Source organism: Diospyros lotus, chromosome 4 (genome assembly GCF_014633365.1).
Source record: "Diospyros lotus cultivar Yz01 chromosome 4, ASM1463336v1, whole genome shotgun sequence".
NCBI classification, from domain to species: domain Eukaryota; kingdom Viridiplantae; phylum Streptophyta; class Magnoliopsida; order Ericales; family Ebenaceae; genus Diospyros; species Diospyros lotus.
In genome coordinates this window covers 13916076-13935963 of record NC_068341.1, presented here as the reverse complement: position 1 = coordinate 13935963, position 19888 = coordinate 13916076, and the positions used below count along the sequence as shown (strand labels likewise).

At 36.3% G+C, this 19888-nt stretch overlaps 1 protein-coding gene across 2 annotated transcripts; it reads left to right on the top strand.

Moving 5' to 3' along the window:
- Positions 1-2400: 2400 nt before the first annotated feature.
- Positions 2401-19652, top strand: LOC127800407 (kinesin-like protein KIN-4C). Of its 2 annotated transcripts, none has more exons than XM_052334995.1 (28): positions 2401-2488; positions 2669-2804; positions 3145-3291; positions 3525-3674; positions 3795-4048; positions 4750-4928; positions 5140-5261; positions 6705-6741; positions 6858-6949; positions 7038-7154; positions 7237-7350; positions 7502-7585; positions 7676-7889; positions 8232-8332; positions 8892-8990; positions 9080-9193; positions 9284-9400; positions 9480-9560; positions 11915-11986; positions 12063-12156; positions 12232-12263; positions 12403-12488; positions 12867-12938; positions 13056-13283; positions 13374-13509; positions 18190-18264; positions 18345-18932; positions 19046-19652. In XM_052334995.1, exons 2-28 carry the CDS (start codon positions 2676-2678, stop codon positions 19385-19387), a joined length of 3876 nt encoding a protein of 1291 aa, XP_052190955.1. In that variant the 5' UTR covers positions 2401-2488; positions 2669-2675; the 3' UTR covers positions 19388-19652. The 2 variants fall into 2 exon arrangements, with proteins under 2 accessions (XP_052190955.1, XP_052190954.1); XM_052334994.1 differs by having other exon boundaries at positions 8229-8332.
- Positions 19653-19888: the final 236 nt, after the last annotated feature.

Below are 19888 nucleotides of genomic sequence, written 5' to 3'. Positions count from 1 at the left end.
TAACAAGCTAAACATCCTATTTATATATTGTTTTCCTTGTTCACCAAGGCTAAGGGGTTATTCTCTTTGTTGTTTTAAGTCTTTTTTGTTTTTAGTTTTTTAAAACAGCATTAAACGTGTTTATTTTCATATTTTTAAAAATGCATTTTCAAAAATAAAGGAAAATTTTGTAAGAAAAACTCAAAACAATAAAAAGTTATTTTGAGTGTTTTCAGTCAAACCATACTAAAAAATCCCAAAATGTGAAAAAACAGACAACCTCCCACTGTGTGTGTGCACTCACCACTTACTCCACCATCTCCTCGTCCTCTTTGTTCTCCAAATGGCCAGCCACCGCTGCTGGCATTGATGGTTAAGGCCTTTTCGATCATCACATTTATGTCACCATCGTTGCCCGATAACCACCGCTAAGGCCTAACCATTGCCTTCTTCGCCACTATGCTCGACCACTATGAAACGCCACAACCACTGCATCTTCTCTATAATTTTTGGCCACTGCCTCTTCATATTCTCTGCCCTTTTCATCCAAATCGTCTTTCTCTATGTTCATTCCCATCGTTGTATATATATGGTGAGGTGAAGCTAAGGGTCGACCCTGATCGTTGGAATCATTGGTCAGCGATGGATGAAAGTCTAGAAATTAATTTTTAGATCTAGCTTGATCTGGCCGTTGGAAATTAATTTTTTTTGTTTGTATTTTATTTTTGTAATAAAAAAAATATTATAAGATTCACCAACTTTTAAATGTATATATTACTTAATATTATATTAGCATTAAGTTGTTCCAATTTGCTAAATAATCAAATTTATTGAATAAAATATTATAAAATAATTTTTCTTAAAATTTTAAAATAAACGCGTTTTTCAGTTTTTTGTTTTAAAAAATAATTTGTTAGAATGACAAAAAAAATGCATTTTCAGTAATATCAAAATAAACACTCAAAACACAAAATTAAAAATTAATTCAAAACTCAAAACTAAAATACGAATAGAACACCACCTAAGGTTTCCTTACCTAACAAGTAATGAAAACTAAGTAGAAAATAGAATCACAAACTAAATAAGAAACCAATTAGGAAATGAATTTATTAGGAAATCTAATTTTCAAGATTAATTATGATTTCTTGCTAAAAATCCTAACAATTTTTGTATACAGTCTTACTCTTACTTTTCCAAGAGACTATTTTCATTTGGACTTCAATTATAAATATGATAAAATTATATGTTTTGCCCTTTGTAAAAAATAGGCAGAAGTCATGATGTTAAGAACACAAAGAAAAAATCATGGACAGTCATCTCCACAAAACTATGGATAAAAGAAATAATACGTTTGTAATAATTTATTTCATTTGTACTAAGTGTCTAGATTTCTTAATTTTTTTTGTTACTTCTTATTTTGATTTCTTTAAGTTGTATTTTGATTGTCTCATGAGTAAATCTAATCAGAAAATGACTAGAAAACCAATTGTCTAACTTATCATGGTTTCAAGAGACTTAAAAAGGTCAACTCGTTAAGTGAATTCAAATCTTTTTCTCTTATGATAATTGCTTTGTACATCAATAATTCAAATTATATATAAACCCAAGCAAGCTCACACAACATAAATATAGGGTAAATGTGTATTTTGGTTGACTCACAACTTGTGGTAGCAACTCGATGACAATGAGAATAAATCATTAGTCTATTTTAATTGTAAGACATGCTATTTTTTATCTACCATAAGCTTGTTAAGAATTTTTTTTTATGGTGGTCTATGATAATATGTGAACCTTGTTGAAATGTCTTTTATTTTTTTGTTCAATTTGCAAATGGTATTTATTTAGATTTGAAATAAAAAAAAAGAAATTTCTTATGAAATAAAATAAAAGAGACAAAAGGAAGGATATGAGTGTATATCTAAGATATTTAGATAGCCTAGCTATCTTAAGTTTGAAGAATTTAAATATGATGGACGAACTCATATATGTGTTAGATAATTTATTAAAAAATACATTAATTATTCAAATCACAGGTTAATATGTAATATATATATTTTTTTACCTATAAAATGAATGCATTTTCATCCTAGAATCCAATGTCTTCAAATTGAATGTGTAAGATGCAAATTTGGTTGGCCCCGCCTAGTGGGGTTAATAGCATAGAAGGTAGGGGACAACCAGTTAGCTAATTAAAGAAAGGAAAAAGAAGAAAGAAAGAGAGAGGGGAGGGCGGGGGGGGGGGCAAAAGTTCAAACGGGGTCGCAGAATTCAATTCAATTCAAATCTCGGGTTTACTTAATATATATAAATAAATAAATAAATAATATAAATTCAAACGGGGGAACACACCACACGCCTAGCACGTGACTCCTCTTTTCAATTTGAATTCTTCTTAACCCAACGCCTTCCCTCTCCGTCTGTACCGTTGCGGCGTTGCCCTCTCTCTCTCTCTCTCTCTCTCTCTCTCTCTCTCTCTCTCTCAGATCTCCGTTCTCTCACATCTCTGAAGGTAATTACAAAATCACATTTCTCTCGATTTCCATCTCCGAATTCACATTCTTAGGTTGATATTGCTTAGATTGGTGTTCGCTAGGTGCATTATATATATATATATGTATTTGCTAGAAAAAAGATGTTTTAAACCCTAATCTTGAAGTATTAATTGATTAAGTTCGATGTTTTTGGTAAGACCGAGGATGGAGAATTCGGAGGGGAAGGACTCGTCGCAGTGCGTGAGAGTGGCGGTTAACATCAGACCTCTGATCACGGCCGAGCTTCTGGTTGGCTGCACGGACTGTGTTACTGTTGTCCCTGGTGAACCACAGGTTTTGGTGCTTCAAAACAATCTTCTTAGCCTTAGAACTGTAATCAATGTGTAGGAATTGGTTTTGACAGAGGCAGCAAATGGTTTCAAATTTGGACAAGTTCATTTCTACGGAGGTTTAATATATAAAAGACTTGACCCGAAGATTTGGTGATGGTGTATTTACACTTATGAGCTAACATAGTGGCTATTTCAGTTTTAAACCAAACAAACCCCAAAGAGTTGTGTTCTTTGTGTGTGGAAATTCTATACAGAAGTTTTGTTCATATAGCATTAATTTTAAGTATTGCTCTCTTTTGACCTGCGATTGTATTTCGTAACATTCCATGTTCACAAAACAGGTTCAAATTGGGTCACATTCATTCACTTTTGACTACGTGTTCGGCAGCACGGGACGCCCATGTTGTCAGATTTATGGCGAGTGTGTTGCTCCCATTGTTGATGCGCTTTTTCAGGGTTACAATGGCACTGTGCTTGCGTATGGCCAGGTTTTACATCCACGTGTTATCTTCTTATCAATGGCTGCATTATTACATGTTTTGCTTGACTTTATTGGGTCCAATAAATTTAGTCTCGCACAACTTGGTTGGATGGAGAAAATTGATCTGTTAAAACGGAAATCCCCTAATTTTGAGATGAAAAGATATTGTCTCTCACTAAATTATGTCCTTTTATTTTACGTGCAAGCTGACTTAATTTACTTTGTTACTTGCCACTTAAGACGGGGTCAGGAAAAACATACACAATGGGGACAAACTACAACGGCGAGGACAACGGTGGAATAATTCCTAAGGTCATGGAGACCATATTCTCTAGAATAGAGGCAAACAGAGACTCTGCTGAATTTCTAATTAGAGTATCTTTTATTGAGGTATCTGTGCAATTGCATTGTATTGGCTTTTAAATAGTTCCTGTATTTTTTTTCTCAACATTTCTTCTTGCTTATCCTTCTCTAATAGGGTCCTTTGCCAATAAATTTGTAATACTGCAGATATTTAAGGAAGAGGTATTTGATCTATTGCATCCAAATGCGCCAGCTTTTTCTCGAAGTGATGGGATGTCCCTAGCAAAGCCTACAAGCATTGGAAGAGCTCCTATTCAAATAAGGGAAACCTCAAATGGGGGAATAACACTTGCTGGTGTGACAGAAGCAGAGGTCAGGACAAAAGAAGAGATGACTTCATATCTATTGCGTGGTTCCTTATCTCGTGCTACTGGTAGCACAAACATGAATAGTCAATCAAGGTTTGTGGTTTATATAATTGTGAAATGTTATGCACCGCTATGCATTTAGCTTTATTTTATTCTTTTAGTCATCCCGTGATGTTTCCAATACTATTACGTTAGACTTTAGTTCACTTAGATCATATTTACATATTTCTAGCGTAGGAAGGGTTTTTTGGTTGTGTGCTGCATTTCATCTCCATGAGAAATGTTTGCTTACAAGGGAATATATGTGAGTGTATATGTGTATATATGAACGTGGAAAGATCCAATGGGAGAATCAAATGTGCAAGTATAATTGGAAAATATAAGTGTCCAGCATGAGAAGCATGAGTGTGAATTCATGTAATGGAATACTAGATGTTGATCTTTTTATATGCTCAATTTGGAAAATGAAATAACTCTAACCTCTTTTAAACAACACTGTTATAGGCAATTATGCAACCAGTACTTTACAAGCATTCAACAGATTATGTTAGATTGTTTCAATTTGCTGCTTCCCTATTTGGTTATCTTCAATATCAGTTATGAAATTTCCTTCTTGCTTATAGGTCATTAACTGATTGTGTCAAAGTAACTTGTCGCTTAGATGCTTTAGCATCTTTTTTCACCATTCTGATTTGAGTTGCTGGCTTTATTTTTTCATCTTGAAATACAAAGAAGGATTGCATAACACCACATGTAGTGTTTATTGGCCTGATATTTGTTTGTATTATATTCAGTCGGTCACATGCAATATTTACAATATCCATGGAGCAAAAGAAAATTGCGTCTTATCCCACTGGTGCTACTCAGAACGATTGTAGTGATGACATTTTGTGTGCAAAGCTTCACTTAGTGGATCTTGCTGGTTCTGAAAGAGCAAAACGGACAGGAGCAGATGGAATGCGTTTTCAAGAAGGTACTTTAAACTTTTTTTTTTTTTAAAATTAAATTAAAGATTAGGTAATTGAATTTGGTAGATGGATGCATCCCTATGCATCCATGATGAGATAGACCACTCAGTCCTATTTCACTGGCTGCCACAAGTTTGACAAGTATTACTTCTATTATTCCTTTTTCTTCGTAAACTAAATAATTTCAATAGTTGTTTCTTGGTCTTCATGGCTTAGGTATTCATATCAACAAGGGACTGTTAGCCCTTGGTAATGTGATTAGTGCCTTGGGTGATGAAAAGAAGAGGAAAGGAGGCCATGTCCCTTATCGAGATAGCAAGTTAACACGTCTATTACAGGCAAGTAAATGATTTTCATTCATGTTTCCACATCCAGAAAAACTTTAATTTTATTAACCTTGTCTTTAGTTCTAAAGAACTTGTTTGCATGTTAAATTGTTTGTGTGATACGAACTACCATTTTAATAGTTCAGGACATGCCAAGGAGAATGCCTTCATTGTTCTTAGATTGAAATACTACATTGAAAATACACATTATGAGGGTAATGATAAACCCCAATTGCACTTCAAGGGAAGAAAAGAGTCTTTCTGTAGACTAAAATGGAAATTGATTTCCACACATCCCAATAGGCCATTTATTCATCAAAATGGCTAGTGAAGTGCTTATTACAGAATAAATTACATGGAAATTAGGTGTTGGGCTGACTTTAACTTTTGGAACTTTGTTATGATTCCCCTTATGTGTCCATAAATGATGGCTGCACAACTTCATATTGATACCCTCACCATTAGTTTGAGATAAGAATTTGATTCTGCTTAGCATTTCCCTGTCTAGTGGTCTAATTTCTCTCTGAAAAAGCTAGTCATTGTTTCCTTTCAATGGTGAATAGGAAGATTGTGTATGGATGTACTTGTTTGAATAGGAAGATTGTGTATGGATGCACTTGTTTTACTTAAAATTGATCTAGGATGTGCATGATATTTAGCTCCAAATTCATGGATATAGGATCCCTTTATGGGCCTTTTCAGTTAAAAGAGAAAAGGGTTCATTACAAGTTAATTTGGCATTCTTATTGTGATTTTCTCCAGTAATGCACTATCTAGTTATTCCAAGATTTTTACAAATTTATTTGAAGTATTACAAATTATATAATGCATATTTCAAGTGAGCACACGACCTAGTGGGATGGAGGTTTGTGATTGCTGTTGTCTATATTTCCAGTAAGCCCTTACTCAATCGATAGTGGAGTGGACACCAGGATTTATATCCCATTCAGTTTATTCAGAAGTTGGCAAACAGCTACAAACACAGAGAATGAGAAGCTCACTAATCAAAGTTTGTATTTGCAACTTCCCCTGATTTTACATAGTAGCTGGAATCATTTCACAAGGAGAATATCACATTGCATATGACAAAACATTATACCATATTACCTCAGTGCAATTGTAGTATACTTGTTAGTGTTTGCATTTGTGAGAAGCATTAAAACAGGGATTGACAACAAGAAAAACTAGAAAAATTAGAACAAAAGCATATTTAGTTTAGTTTATTGTCATTATTCTTTGATCTCTAGTCAATTGTGGAGATGATATTGAGCTTTCAGTTTGTTAGGTGGTTTTGCTTATTTACTTTTGTGTGACATACTTTGCCAATTGATTCACAGTCTTCAGCCCACCTTTTGTTCTTCTTGCAACCAGTGAACATATTATTTAGCTTACTTCTGCTTTGATTCATTCAAGTGAAGAAAACTTGTGTTACTTATCTAGCATGTGGTTTCTCAGGATTCTCTTGGAGGAAACTGCAAGACAGTTATGATAGGTATACTCTTAGATGTATTCTGATTATAATTTGTTTGTATTGAGCTCTAAAGTGAAAGTTGGCATTTTCTGTTCAGGCCTGACACTGTTTTCCATTTCCTTTTTTTATGAATGTAGCTTGCATAAGTCCTGCAGAAACAAATGCTGAGGAAACATTAAACACTTTAAAGTATGCAAATCGAGCTCGCAACATTCAGAACAAAGCAATTGTTAGCATCCTTATCTGGAACTATATTATTTATAAACTTTTGTCTGTGAAGCTCTTGGTCATGTTTCATTTCATTTTTCCACTTGTAGATCAATCATGATCCCATGGCTGCTCAAATGAATAGAATGAGAAGTCAAATTGAACAACTGCAAGCTGAGCTTCTTTTCTTTCGTGGTGATTCTGGTGTATCATTTGAGGAGATTCAAGTATGATATAGCCATATATTTCTTCAGCATTTGCTCTATGATATATTATTTTTGTATGTAAGTTCAATTTTCTATTTTCCAGATTCTGAAGCACAAGATCTCTCTGATTGAAGCAAGAAATGCAGAACTACAAAAGGAGCTTCAACAAAGTCAAATTGCATGCGAACATCTCAGACAATTTGCTGTTGATGCTCAGGTTTTTGTCGTTCAAGTAGATTTGAACTGTTTGTGACATGCTTCTGCTTTTGCTAACTAAACTGTTGGGCATGGTGTAAAACTTGTTTTTTGCTGTTGTTAGAGTTAACTCATAGAGATGTTGTATAATGTATTTGGACTATACATAACAGGTTGAAAAAGACAAACTGATTATGAAAATTGAATCAGCACGAAATGGAAAATCTTGGGATGAAATTGATTGTACTTCTGATCAGGTTTGATTCTGTCTCTTGTGCTTGGATTTGATTGTATATTACTGCAAATAATTGAGTCAAAATGAGGCAAATTTCAAAACTCTTCTTCAGGAATTTGATTTGATGAAGTCGTATGTGTCAAAAATTCAAGAACTGGAAGGGGAACTAGTGCGCTTGCAGAACTTGAACAGTTCGAAAGAACCAATACCTAATGGATTTTTGGATCTTCTTGAGTCATCAAATGAAGATGGGATTCACTCAAAAAAATTGTACTATAAAAATTTTCGTGAACTTTCTTCTGATACAAAAGATGTGGACATAAACAGTAAGCTACTGATGGCTGTTTTACTGACTTGTCAGTTTTTCATATATCTACATAATGCATGACTATCAGATGCTTTAATGTATTTCTTTCCTTATTTCTTATTTTTTGTTGGGTGATGTTGGGGTTGTGGAGTTGTTGGTTGGCCACTCTGTGTGATGACCAAATTTTAACTCTTTTTGCCATTTGATTTTGTGCTTTGAACTGTGGTTTGCTTTAGTGGTCAAGGATTTAAACATTATAAAGGATTTTTATGTTCTACATGCATATCACGCGATCTTTATTACTGTGCATTTCTTAAATATATTTGTAACAGATGTGTAATGCTCTGTCTTGAACAAGTAGGAGAGGCTGAAGATGAGGTGAGAGAGCTAGAAAATTCTTCTCTTCAAGAGAAGTTGGATTTGGAACTCAAAGAGTTGAATGAAAAACTTGATAAGAAAGAGGTAACTATACAAATCTCTTTCAACTGGCAACTTAAGGGATTTGTTTGCTGCCTGCATGTCTTGATGATTTCCTGTTTGAGTCTTATAGAATTTCCATTGGATGTTTTCTGCTCTTGCTGTTTTCTTTTGTTTTTATGGTTGAAATTTTCAATGCATCAATATAATATAGAGAGAGGCCAAACTACGATTCTGTTTTACCAGATTATGCCCCTAATGAGTTTGCATATAGCTAATGTAAGTACGTTGTCTGATTTTGTTTTAGAGTGCCCAATGTCCTCCCTATAGTTGGGGTGGTGGAATTTAAAAGAAATGAGAAGTGAAACATAATTTAGCCCTTTCTTTTTGTGAACATCCATAATTTAGCCCTTTCTTTTTGTCATCTTCCTTGCCCAAAAAGCATGTGCTCCCTACAATGACCTTGGTATACATTTTTAGGCTTGTCTTTGTTATAGTTTGTTTTTGTGAACTTCCCATGATGCTCAAATCTACCTGGTTATTCCTTTGTTTCCTTATTCATGCAAAGTCACTTTCAAATTACATCTTTCTTTCTTTCCTAAAGGCTGAAATGAAGCTCTTTTCAAGTGTTGCTACCTCGGATCTTAAACAACATTATGAGAAGAAAGTTCAAGACTTGGAGGATGAGAAAAGGGTGCTGCAGGTTAGTTATCTTATTGTTAATAATTATTCATGATGGCTTCCTTGAATTTAAATTGTTCTCTCATTTCTAATTCTCTTGCCAAATGAAAGAAAGAGATTGAAGAACTGAGATGCAATCTTGCAAATATTTCATCCACTTCTGATGAAAGTACTGAAAAGCTAAAGGAAAATTATCTTCAAAAGTTGAATATTCTTGAAGCACAGGTGAACCTCCACTTTGTGTTCTCAACTTACCATGAGTAGCTGTGAATGTCTGTAATGACTATTTGCTTTATGATTTCTTTTGTTTGGCAGGTTGCAGAGCTAAAGAAGAAGCAAGATGCTCAAGTTCAACTCCTAAGACAAAAGCAGAAAAGTGACGAGGCTGCAAAACGGCTACAAGATGAAATTCATAGGATAAAGACTCAAAAGGTGTCATTTCATTGGTTTCTGATATTAAATGATAGAGTTTGTCTGTGTTGTCAGTCTTGTCTAATTTTGTACTATTTAGGTTCAACTACAACAAAAAATCAAGCAAGAATCTGAACAGTTCCGATTGTGGAAATCATCACGGGAAAAGGAAGTTCTTCAGGTATACTTATTATAGACATCTTGCATGCTATCCACCATAATTAAAATATTACATGTTGGAAATATTTTTTTAATGTGCCTGAATAATTGATGGGTCCTGTGTCTAATAAGTACCTATATTTATTGGGATGTTCCTTTATGTTTTTTTTTTTTTTATATTTGAGATTAATTTGTATATGCTGTAGTTTAATTTGAATAAGACACAATAATTACCCTATGGATTTTGTTACACTTAAGATATTGGAAAATAATTCAGAATTTTAAGATGTGCCAAGGCTTGGTGAAGGGCGGAAAAATATTGATAGGATCCTCCATGGTATTGTCTTAGAATATCTCTTCTAAAATCTGGTTCTTTTTTTCTTAAATTTAACTTTTTGAGGAAAAAGTATAACTTCAAGCTATGGAATCCGGGGCTGAACTTTGTATGGGGCAATGGATCAAAACACCTATGCCAAAACTGGAGCAAAAGTTATTGTTGGATAGAGTGGTGATCCTCAGTGAACTTGAAAATTAAGTGCATAGGCTGTAGTATGTCCTTCAAAATCTTCAATCAACACTTGAACTAGGTGCTTGTCTGTTGGTGGAAGCCTGTATTTCATAGAATTGGTAGCCGATTGCCAAGTACTATCAAACATTAGTAAAGAAGGTATTTTGTGATGTCGAACTATCTTCTGAATATACAGCTTGTTGCGAGTCTCAAGTGCATTAGGAGTCTGATAGACAGAAAATGTGCTGACTTGGTTTGCCAGTCCATAATTATCAGTGATGTAAAAAATTCTGTCAAGAGTCTATCATGTGATTTCATGACTCAGGTGGTAAAGTATGGATCAGTCCTCCAACAGGAAGACAAGGATGACTATTGCACACCTGAGGTGGATTTGGTTAGCCAATCCAACTGCTAGATTTGTAATTGATAATTTTCTAATCTAATAGTTTAAGATTTTAGCATAGATGGTAACTTAAAAAGGGTATGGACTATGATATGTTCCATTTTATGCCACTCCATAGATGCCAAAAGAGAGATCATGGCACAATTTTGTGCCACAGTGCTATATATACAATTAAGATAATGGTGGAATTCTGGTAACACCTTGTGTCAAAGACTATCAATGCTAGAAAAAATACTCAACCTCTAAATCTACACCTACCATGGAAATGAATGGTCTATCAGCCGCTAGGCAGGTATTTTGATAACTACTCTAATACTACTAAATCTAATTCCAAAGAAATTTCACACTTTTTATTAATGTGTTGCAAATCCAAATTTAAAAAGTAAATGCCAGAAGTGCACACTATCAGGAAAATAGATAAAACAGAATGACCACAATTCTTTTCCCAAAGTTTAATGACTTGCTTGATCCAAATTTTCCATAGCCACTGCTGTAATTTCTTATATCTAGGTATGGGCAGATAGGCAAGTAAAACCAGGGAAAGACCATCATCTGTTCTTTTAAAGGTGTGAAAAAATCGGGGCAAACCTCAAGCATACACCTTCAAATCCACAAGTCTGCTGCCTCTTTATTCTACTGCTTGCAAGGCTGAAACCTGAAGCTTTCCTCTCCCTTATTCCTTTATCAGCAGGACAAGAGATGACCGTGCAAGGGTTTGCTTCAGCTGCGAGAAAGAGAGATGGGGAGAGTTGTGTTGATGCTACTGGGTTGACTCAGTGCATTGTGAGACCTTGTACCTGAGTCACCGATGGTTAAACATTCCATTTTCTTTAAACAAGTAATCAACCAACTGAATCATTATCTAACCACACCAATCAAGGTATAAATTAATCCTAGGAGCCCAAGTTCAAGGATATCATTTGGGAAAAGCATATTAAACTACCAGTAGGAAACGCACAGCAAATATTTATTCAAATCTTTATTATTCCAACATTGATGGGAAAAATCACCAAAAATTAATGCTTAGCAAAAAGATGATAATATCAATCATATAAGAATAATACTAATCATGTATGGTTACAACAAACAACAACAATCATAAGCCTCAATCCCGATAGGTGGGTTCGGCAACATGAATTTTAGATCTCCACTATCTAAGATTCTTGATGTTTGATCCAACAAATTTTACATTGGTTTTGGCTACCTAAGGCAACCCTACTCCTTTATCCGGGCTTGGGGTGGGACCAACAGTAGAGGTGTTGAAGGAACTTCCCAATCCACAAGTGGAGTTACCAATCATACTTGGTTAAGCCAAAAAAAAAAAAAAAAAAAGGAAAAAAAAAAGAAGAAGCAGTGTTTCAAAAGTAATTTGGGTTGGTTGTGGTTTATGCACAGCTTGTCTGGTATTAATTTTGGCCTTATCTTGTTATTAAAGGTGATTGAAATGCCTTTTATTTGTAAACAGCTTAAGAAAGAGGGAAGAAGGAATGATTATGAGATGCACAAGCTACTAGCTTTGAATGAGAGGCAAAAGAGGGTAAGTTCATGAGAAGTTAAATTTCTGTGTTCTTACTCTGTAAAATTTTACCTTTCATGCTACCTTTTTGTGTCAGGTTTTGCAAAGGAAGACAGAAGAAGCTGCCTTGGCTACAAAAAGACTAAAAGAGCTATTAGAATCTCGAAAGGCTTCATCACGTGAAGCATCTGGTTAGGATATTGTTACATGTAGCTCATGTACTTTGTACAGTTACAATTTTTTCACACCTTTTTTGCCTTATGCAGGTGTAGGAAATGCTAGTGGTCCTGGAGTTCAGGTATCTTTACTTAACCGATGGATTTAGTTCTATTTGCATGTATACAATGATGAGACAATAATTCAAATTAGCTGTTGGGCTGGCAGTTGCTCATATGTTGATATCTGATTGTCATAAATTTCTTCTTCCCATTGCCAAGGCACTGATGCAGGCAATTGAGCATGAGCTTGAAGTCATTGTGCGGGTGCATGAAGTACGCTCTGAATATGAGCATCAAATGGAAGAGTGAGTCGTATATTTCAGCTACTGATGCATACTTTTTCCTTTTGTGGTTAATAAATTTGAGGAACACAGATCCACTGAAGTTTGGATGAGCTTGAATTAGCTCTAGAACTATAAATCACCAGATGCAGTTGCTTTTAATTTGCTTAGATTGATTCATCCTGAATAGGACTTGCATCTTAACACCTCGGAGTTCTAATATCTTCAGTGGCTCATTTGATGGTAAAATTTAGACAAAATCAACTTCTACCACCTTAGAATTCTACCTGCACTGCTCATTCCAGAAAGTGAATGGGAAACTTATTATTATTATTTTTTGGGATCAATTTGTTGTGTTTTTGTTGCTCAAATTGATTGAAGTAATGTGGCTTGCAATTATAGGAGGGCTAGAATGGCTAAGGAGGTGGCAGAGCTGAAGGAAGAAGCCCAAAATTCAAGGCAAATAAATTTAAGGTCAGATACATTTATGCCAATTCTAGTAACTGTGATTTCATAAGTTCATGTTTTTCCCGCAACATTTCTGCATGGCTATCATACCTTAAATTTCCTCCTCCTGTTCTTCTATTGCAGCGGCAGCCCTCACGCTATGTCTCCTGGCGCAAGAAATTCGAGGATTTTTGCTCTTGAAAACATGCTTGGGACCTCATCTAGGTCTCTTGTTTCTATGGCTTCACAGCTTTCAGAAGCGGAAGAGCGTGAACGAGCTTTTAGTGGCAGAGGGCGTTGGAATCAAGTTCGGTCTCTTGCGGAAGCAAAAAATATTATGAATTACCTATTTAACTTGGTGTCCTCGTCCAGGTAGTTCTAGCTTAGAAGGTTAAGAGATGCTTCCAAAAGCAAGACCCCCTTTTAGTCTTATGTTGTAACTATATTCCCTGCTTTCTGAAGGTGTCAGCTATGGGACAAAGAAGCTGCCTGTAGAGAGAAGGACTCAGAAATAAGAGAATTGAAGGAAAAGGTAGTCTGTTTGGTCCGACAACTAGAGATGCAGAAGGCAGCACTTATTCGCCAGGAGAAACTGCAGGTTAGTGCAATTTCGTCACGCCATCTAATCTCTCTCCTCTCAAGTGAAAAAGTGTAGGCAGAAAAGTACCTAACTCACAAAGAAAATCAAAGTTGCTGGAAAGACGCATCAATTTTAATTTAACTGAGAAACACTTTAAGTACATAGAAAACTGAGCAACCAAACTGCAAACAAACTGCAACGTTGCCCATGTTCTCATAACTGTTAGACTAAAAATAAACTAATAATAAACTCCTAAAAACTTGGTCAAGTTGGCTGTAGCATGTTGCACACTCTCAACCATTAAGAAAACAGTTACTGAGGCATGTAACATAACACTCCTCCTGCGTCAGTAGCTGCACACTCCCAACTTTTCTCTTAGAAATTCAAATTTGCTCCAAGAGAGCGCCTTTGTAAATATATCAGCTAATTGATCAGTTGTATTGCAATATTGCAGACTCACCTCACCATTTTGCTGTACTTCTCTGAGAAAGTATAGCTTGATATTGAAGTGTTTAGTTTTACCATGGAAAACTGGATTATTTGAGATTGCAATTGCTGCTTGATTATCCACAAACACTTTAGTACTCTCCTCCTGCTCCATATGTAAGTCTGCCAGGATTTTCCTTAGCCACAGTGCTTGGTTTACAGCTGCAGTTGCAGCTATGAATTTAGCTTCAGCAGTAGACTGAGCAACTATCTCTTGCTTCTTTGAGCTCCATGAAAACACACCAGATCCAAGAGTAAAACAGTACCCTGAAGTACTTCTCATGTCATCTATGGATCCACCCCAATCACTATAAGAAAATCCATGGAAATGGTAATCTTGACCATGATTAAACAAAACTCCATAATCTAGAGTCCCTTTGACATATCTCAGCACACGTTTGGCTGCCTTGTAATGCTCCTTGCTGGCACAATGTAGAAATCTTGACAATACACTCACTGCTTGTATGTCTAGTCTGGTTGCAGTGAGATACATCAAACAGCCTATGAGACTCCTATAAACAGCTTCATCAACCCTGTCTATACCATCTTCCTTGTGAAGTCTCTCCTTTTGATTCATAGGAGTACTCATTGATTTGCAATCCTCCATTTGAAATTTCCTCAAAATCTCCTTAGCATATTTTCTTTGACAAATGAAAATTCCTTGCTGATCTTGCCTAATCTCTATTCCAAGAAAATATGCCATTACTCCTAGGTCTGTCATTTCAAAGACTTTCATCATTTCCTGCTTGAACTGCTCAATGAGCATGACATTACTTCCTGTCACTAAGAGATCATCCACATACAAAGAAACAATCAGAGTATCAGCATTAGAGTGCTTAACATAAAGAGTTGACTCACTCAAACTTTTTGCAAAACCAAGACTCAACAAATGCTCATCAATTCTGCTATACCAGGCTCTTGGAGCCTGTTTTAATCCATACAAGGCCTTCTTGAGTAAATAAACCTTGTCTTCCTCCCCTTGCATTATAAATCCCTCAGGTTACTCAACATATATCTCCTCTTGTAAATAACCATTAAGAAAGGCGGATTTTACATCAAGCTGAACCACTTTCCACCTTTTTAGAGCTGCCAATGCCAAGAGCAATCTAATGGTGTCAAGTCTTGCAACAGGAGCGAATGTTTCTGAGAAGTCAACTCCAAACACTTGAGCAAACCCCTTCACTACAAGTCTGGCCTTGTGCTTGTTGATAGAACCATCTGCATTCAATTTAGTTCTAAATACCCATTTGACTCCAATAACATTTTTGTGTTGAGGCCTCTCAACTAGCTTCCAAGTCTGATTTTTTTCAATCATTTTCAGCTCCTCTTGCATTGCAGCTACCCATTTTGGATCTTCTTTTGCTTCACAAAATCCCTTTGGTTCAAACACTGCAACATTGCATCTCTGGTAAACATCAGTGAGCAGCCTGGTTCCTCTAACAAGTGGTTCATCAACTTGTTCACTTTGCTCCAATGGAAAGTCAATAATTTGCTCAGAAATTTGCTTTACTTCTTGTCCTTCCCAACACCAGTGTTGCTCTTCCACAAAATGAACATCTCTGCTGACTAGAATCTTACCAGTTTGAGGTTGATAAATTCTGTAAGCTTTAGAGATGTTGCTATAACCAATAAAAATACCAGGTTCTGCTCTCCTATCAAGTTTATCTCTCTTCACCTGAGGCACATGAGTAAAGCAGATACAACCAAAAATTTTTAAATTTTGTAGTGAAGGTTTATAACCATACCATGCTTCAAATGGAGTTTTCCCATTGACAGCTTTTGTAGGAAGCCTATTTAGCAGAAACACTGTTGTATTAGCAGCTTCTGCCCATATGTTTTTTGGAAGTCCTTTCTCATGTAGCAAACATTGAACCATCTCCATTATTGTTCTGTTCTTCCTTTCACTCACCCCATTTTGCTGTGGAGTGTAAGGGGTAGTGAGTTGGTGTTCAATTCCAGCTTTTTCACAAAACTGATTAAACTTTGCTGATGTATACTCCTTCCCATTATCAGATTGCAAAATCTGAATTTTGCAGCCACTTTGATTTTCAATCCAAGCTTTGAATCTCCAAAAAACTTTTGCAACCTCTGATTTGAATCTTAAAAAATAAATCCAACACATTCTGGTTAGATCATCAATAAAGACAATGTAATATTTACTTCCTTTTAATGATGGTTCTGACTGAGGTCCACAAAGATCAGTGTGGATCAACTGCAACTTCTTTGTTGCTCTTCAAGTTGTCTGTGAGAAAGGCAACCTGGTTTGCTTTCCATATTGACACACCTTGCAGCTTGACAACAATTCATTCAGCGGTGGTAGGCCTTGCACAAGATCCATTTTCCTCATCAGCAGCAGTGCATTAGAGTTGAAGTGTCCCATCCTCTTGTGCCAAAGCTCTACACTGTTGTTTGAACTAAGAAAGACAGCGCTCCGCCTCCATCAAGTCTAATGAGAAGCTTTTGCCTCTCATTTTCACTTTAAACAAGTACTGTCCCGCTATATCTTTGATCAGACATAAACTGTCCTCAAACAGAACTTTATATCCCTTTTCAAGCAACTGCCCAACACTCAACAAGTTTTGAGTAATTTCAGGTACATAAAGAACATCAGTTATAATTTTAGTACCTGAACTGCTTTTCATTGCAACTGTCCCTCTTCCTTTGACAGCAATAAATTCTCCATTACCAATTTTGACTTTGGAGGCAGCAGTTCTATCAAGCTCCTTGAATAATTCCTCATTGTATGTCATATGATTGGCGCATCTGCTGTCAATTAACTAGCTCTCACTTGAGTTGCTGGTAGCAAAACAAGTTGCTGCAAATAATTGCTCATCCTCTTGACTTGTAATCTGTGCTTCAACTTGTTGCTGCTGGTTTTTATTTTTGCAAAACTTTGCAATATGACCCAGCTGATTGCATTTATGGCATTTTACATCTGGCCTCCTCCAACACTTATAATGAGGATGATTTCTTCTGCCACAATGTTGACAAGGAGGGTAACTTTGTTTATTATAATCTCCATTGCTACTGCTGTTGTCCGTACCTTTTGTTTGAGCACAGTTGTTGCCTTTTGCTGTCTTTTTCTTCCCTTTGCTACTTTGACCAATTTCAAGCTTGGCCTGCAGAGCTCCCTCAATGGAATCTTCTTGTCTCATGAGTCTTCTTTGCTCTTGAGCCTGTAAAGCATTCAATAATTCTGCCAAGGTAATGCTTGACAGGTCTTTAGTATTTTCCAGAGAGGAAATTGTTGATTCAAATCTTTCTGGGACAGTAACCAGAATTTTCTGAACTATTCTAGAATTAGGAAATTCAGTTCCAAGCAATCTTACCCTATTCACAATGCTGAGAAGTCTCTCCGAATACTCCTTCACAGTATCTGACTCCTTCATCCTTTGCATTTCGAACTCCCTTATCAGATTCAGCACTTGCATCCCTTTAACTCTCTCATTGCTTTCATACTCTTTCTTGAGAAAGTCCCAGATCTCCTTTGCTGATTTCAAGGTCATAATTCTAGTAAAGATTGCTGATGATACAGCTGTAAACAGACATGCCTTTGCTTTTGATTTCCTTTGCCTTTTTTCTTTGTGATTCTTGATTTGAGCAAGAGTTGGGTTGTTAGGCAAGGGAGGAACCACATAGTCCTCTTCTACAGCTTCCCAAAGATCACAAGCTTCAAGATATGCCTCCATTCTAACTGCCCATACCTGATAATTCACACCTTCAAACACTGGAGGAGCAGCGGCTGTGAAAGGTGAATCAGAATCCATAATGGGTGTAACAGGGTTGGTTTGGTTTTGAGTGTGTGGTGTACCCTCAAACTCTCACAATCCCTTAAGAAGAAGTGCTCTGATACCACTTTGTAGGCAGAAAAGTACCTAACTCACAAAGAAAATCAAAGTTGCTGGAAAGACACATCAATTTTAATTTAACTGAGAAACACTTTAAGTACATAGAAAACTCAGCAAACAAACTGCAATGTTGCCCATGTTCTCATAACTGTTAGACTAAAAATAAACAACTAATAACAAACTCCTAAAAACTTGGTCAAGTTGGCTGTAGCATATTGCACACTCTCAACCATTAAGAAAACAGTTACTGAGGCATGTAACATAACAAAAAGAATCTATCAAAACATATGTATGAATGAAACAAATATGTTTTCCTGATTTTGTCCTCGATGATATAGCTATTACTTAAAACTTTTTTTGACAGAAATTGACCCTGGCGAAACACTCGACTGAAAATACAGCAAATAGGAATGGACATGTATATCATTTGCGCCCCAAGGTACTTCACATTCCTTGTGTTCATGGCTAGGGTGAATTACTATACAGTTGCTGATAAATATTCATTCTCTCCTGATCTAGGAATTTCGGAGCTCCATGATTTTTAATAATACAGGGAATAACCTCGAGTTGTTGGACATGGACACATCTGAATCAGAACACTCAGATATGGGTGGAGCCGGTGATGATTCTGACTGGGTAATGTCAAGAGAACGAAAAGCCAAGAAAAGGAAATCTAAAACTGAAGATATAGATAATTCTTCCGGAACACTATTGCATCCAATAGATATAGATAATTCAGAAAGTCTCGAAATGAAGCCTTCGATTGAGGAAACAATTGACAGAGTCCTTAAAACTGCAACCGGAGTTTGCTGCTCTTGTAGTAAAAGTTCTTTGTGCAAGACAACGAGATGTGAATGTCGAGCTGCTGGGGGCAGTTGTGGGGTTTCATGCGGTTGTGCAGCCACGAAATGCAGCAATAGGACCAAGAATTTGGATTACTTGCCACAATCGGAACTGGCTGAAGGCAGCGATGTAGCAGAGATGAGCCGGGATCTTGCTTCTCAAGGCGCAACATTGCTTATGAGTGCATTATCTGAGAAGCCAGTTGACGAAATTGATAAAAACAGACCAAGTAGGAAGCCTTTGGCAGATATCGGGAATGCAATGGTACATCTTCATTCTGCTTTATCTTAACCACAGCCAACTGAATCATTTTCTGTTCTAACATATCTATTTCAGATTTATCGACTTCATCCTGCATTACCCTCCACTTCTTACAGGTTAAATCAAACGCGCCAAAGCTCAATCGACGAAAGAAATGGCGAAAATCAGTGATCCAGCTGGTCCCTACCGTGCCACCACCACCTTCACAGCCCGGAAGCACTCCATCTCCAGAGATGCCAACGAGCAACACGGCTGATGCGGAGATGATCGCGTTGCGGTTACCGAGAGCCATGAGATCGGCAGCCTCAAACAGCAACAACCTCTTGAGAGAGAGGAATTTCGAACAGCCAGACTCATCATCCTCCATTGTCCACAAAGAGGAGGAAGGCGCAGCAGCTCCAAGAAATTCATCCCGGCATCAAGCAGTAACAGATGAGAAAGAGAACAGAGCCTCTTAACTAAGCTAGCATCTCAGATGAATGCTAATCCTATTTGACATCTTTTCTGTAATTGGGGGGAAGAACAGCACCACCAGTATCTTTAACCAGTTTGGTTGGTTTTCTGTATGCAATTTAATGTAATTTGTCATTCTTTGCTAAACTTGCCTTCCAGATCAATACAAACCTTTTGCCATTTACCCTGTTGGCAAAGGTTTTTCTGTAAAGGGTAATATTGCTGACCCTTTATTTCTTGTTTCTCATGACGAGTATTTAATTTTTTCAATCAATAGCTATTATTTCTTTCAAGACCATCATCAATTTCTGTTAAATTAAATCACCCCATCCACATTATCCCTTACCGATTGTAAAATCTTAATATGTATGTGTGTATATATATATTTTCTTTTATCTAAAATGTTTAGTTAAAATATTTTTATTATCTGTCTCTAAAAATATTTAGTTTCTCTATTTATTAAAAAAATTAACCATCTTCTTCTATACAAAAAAGAGTTATGCAAA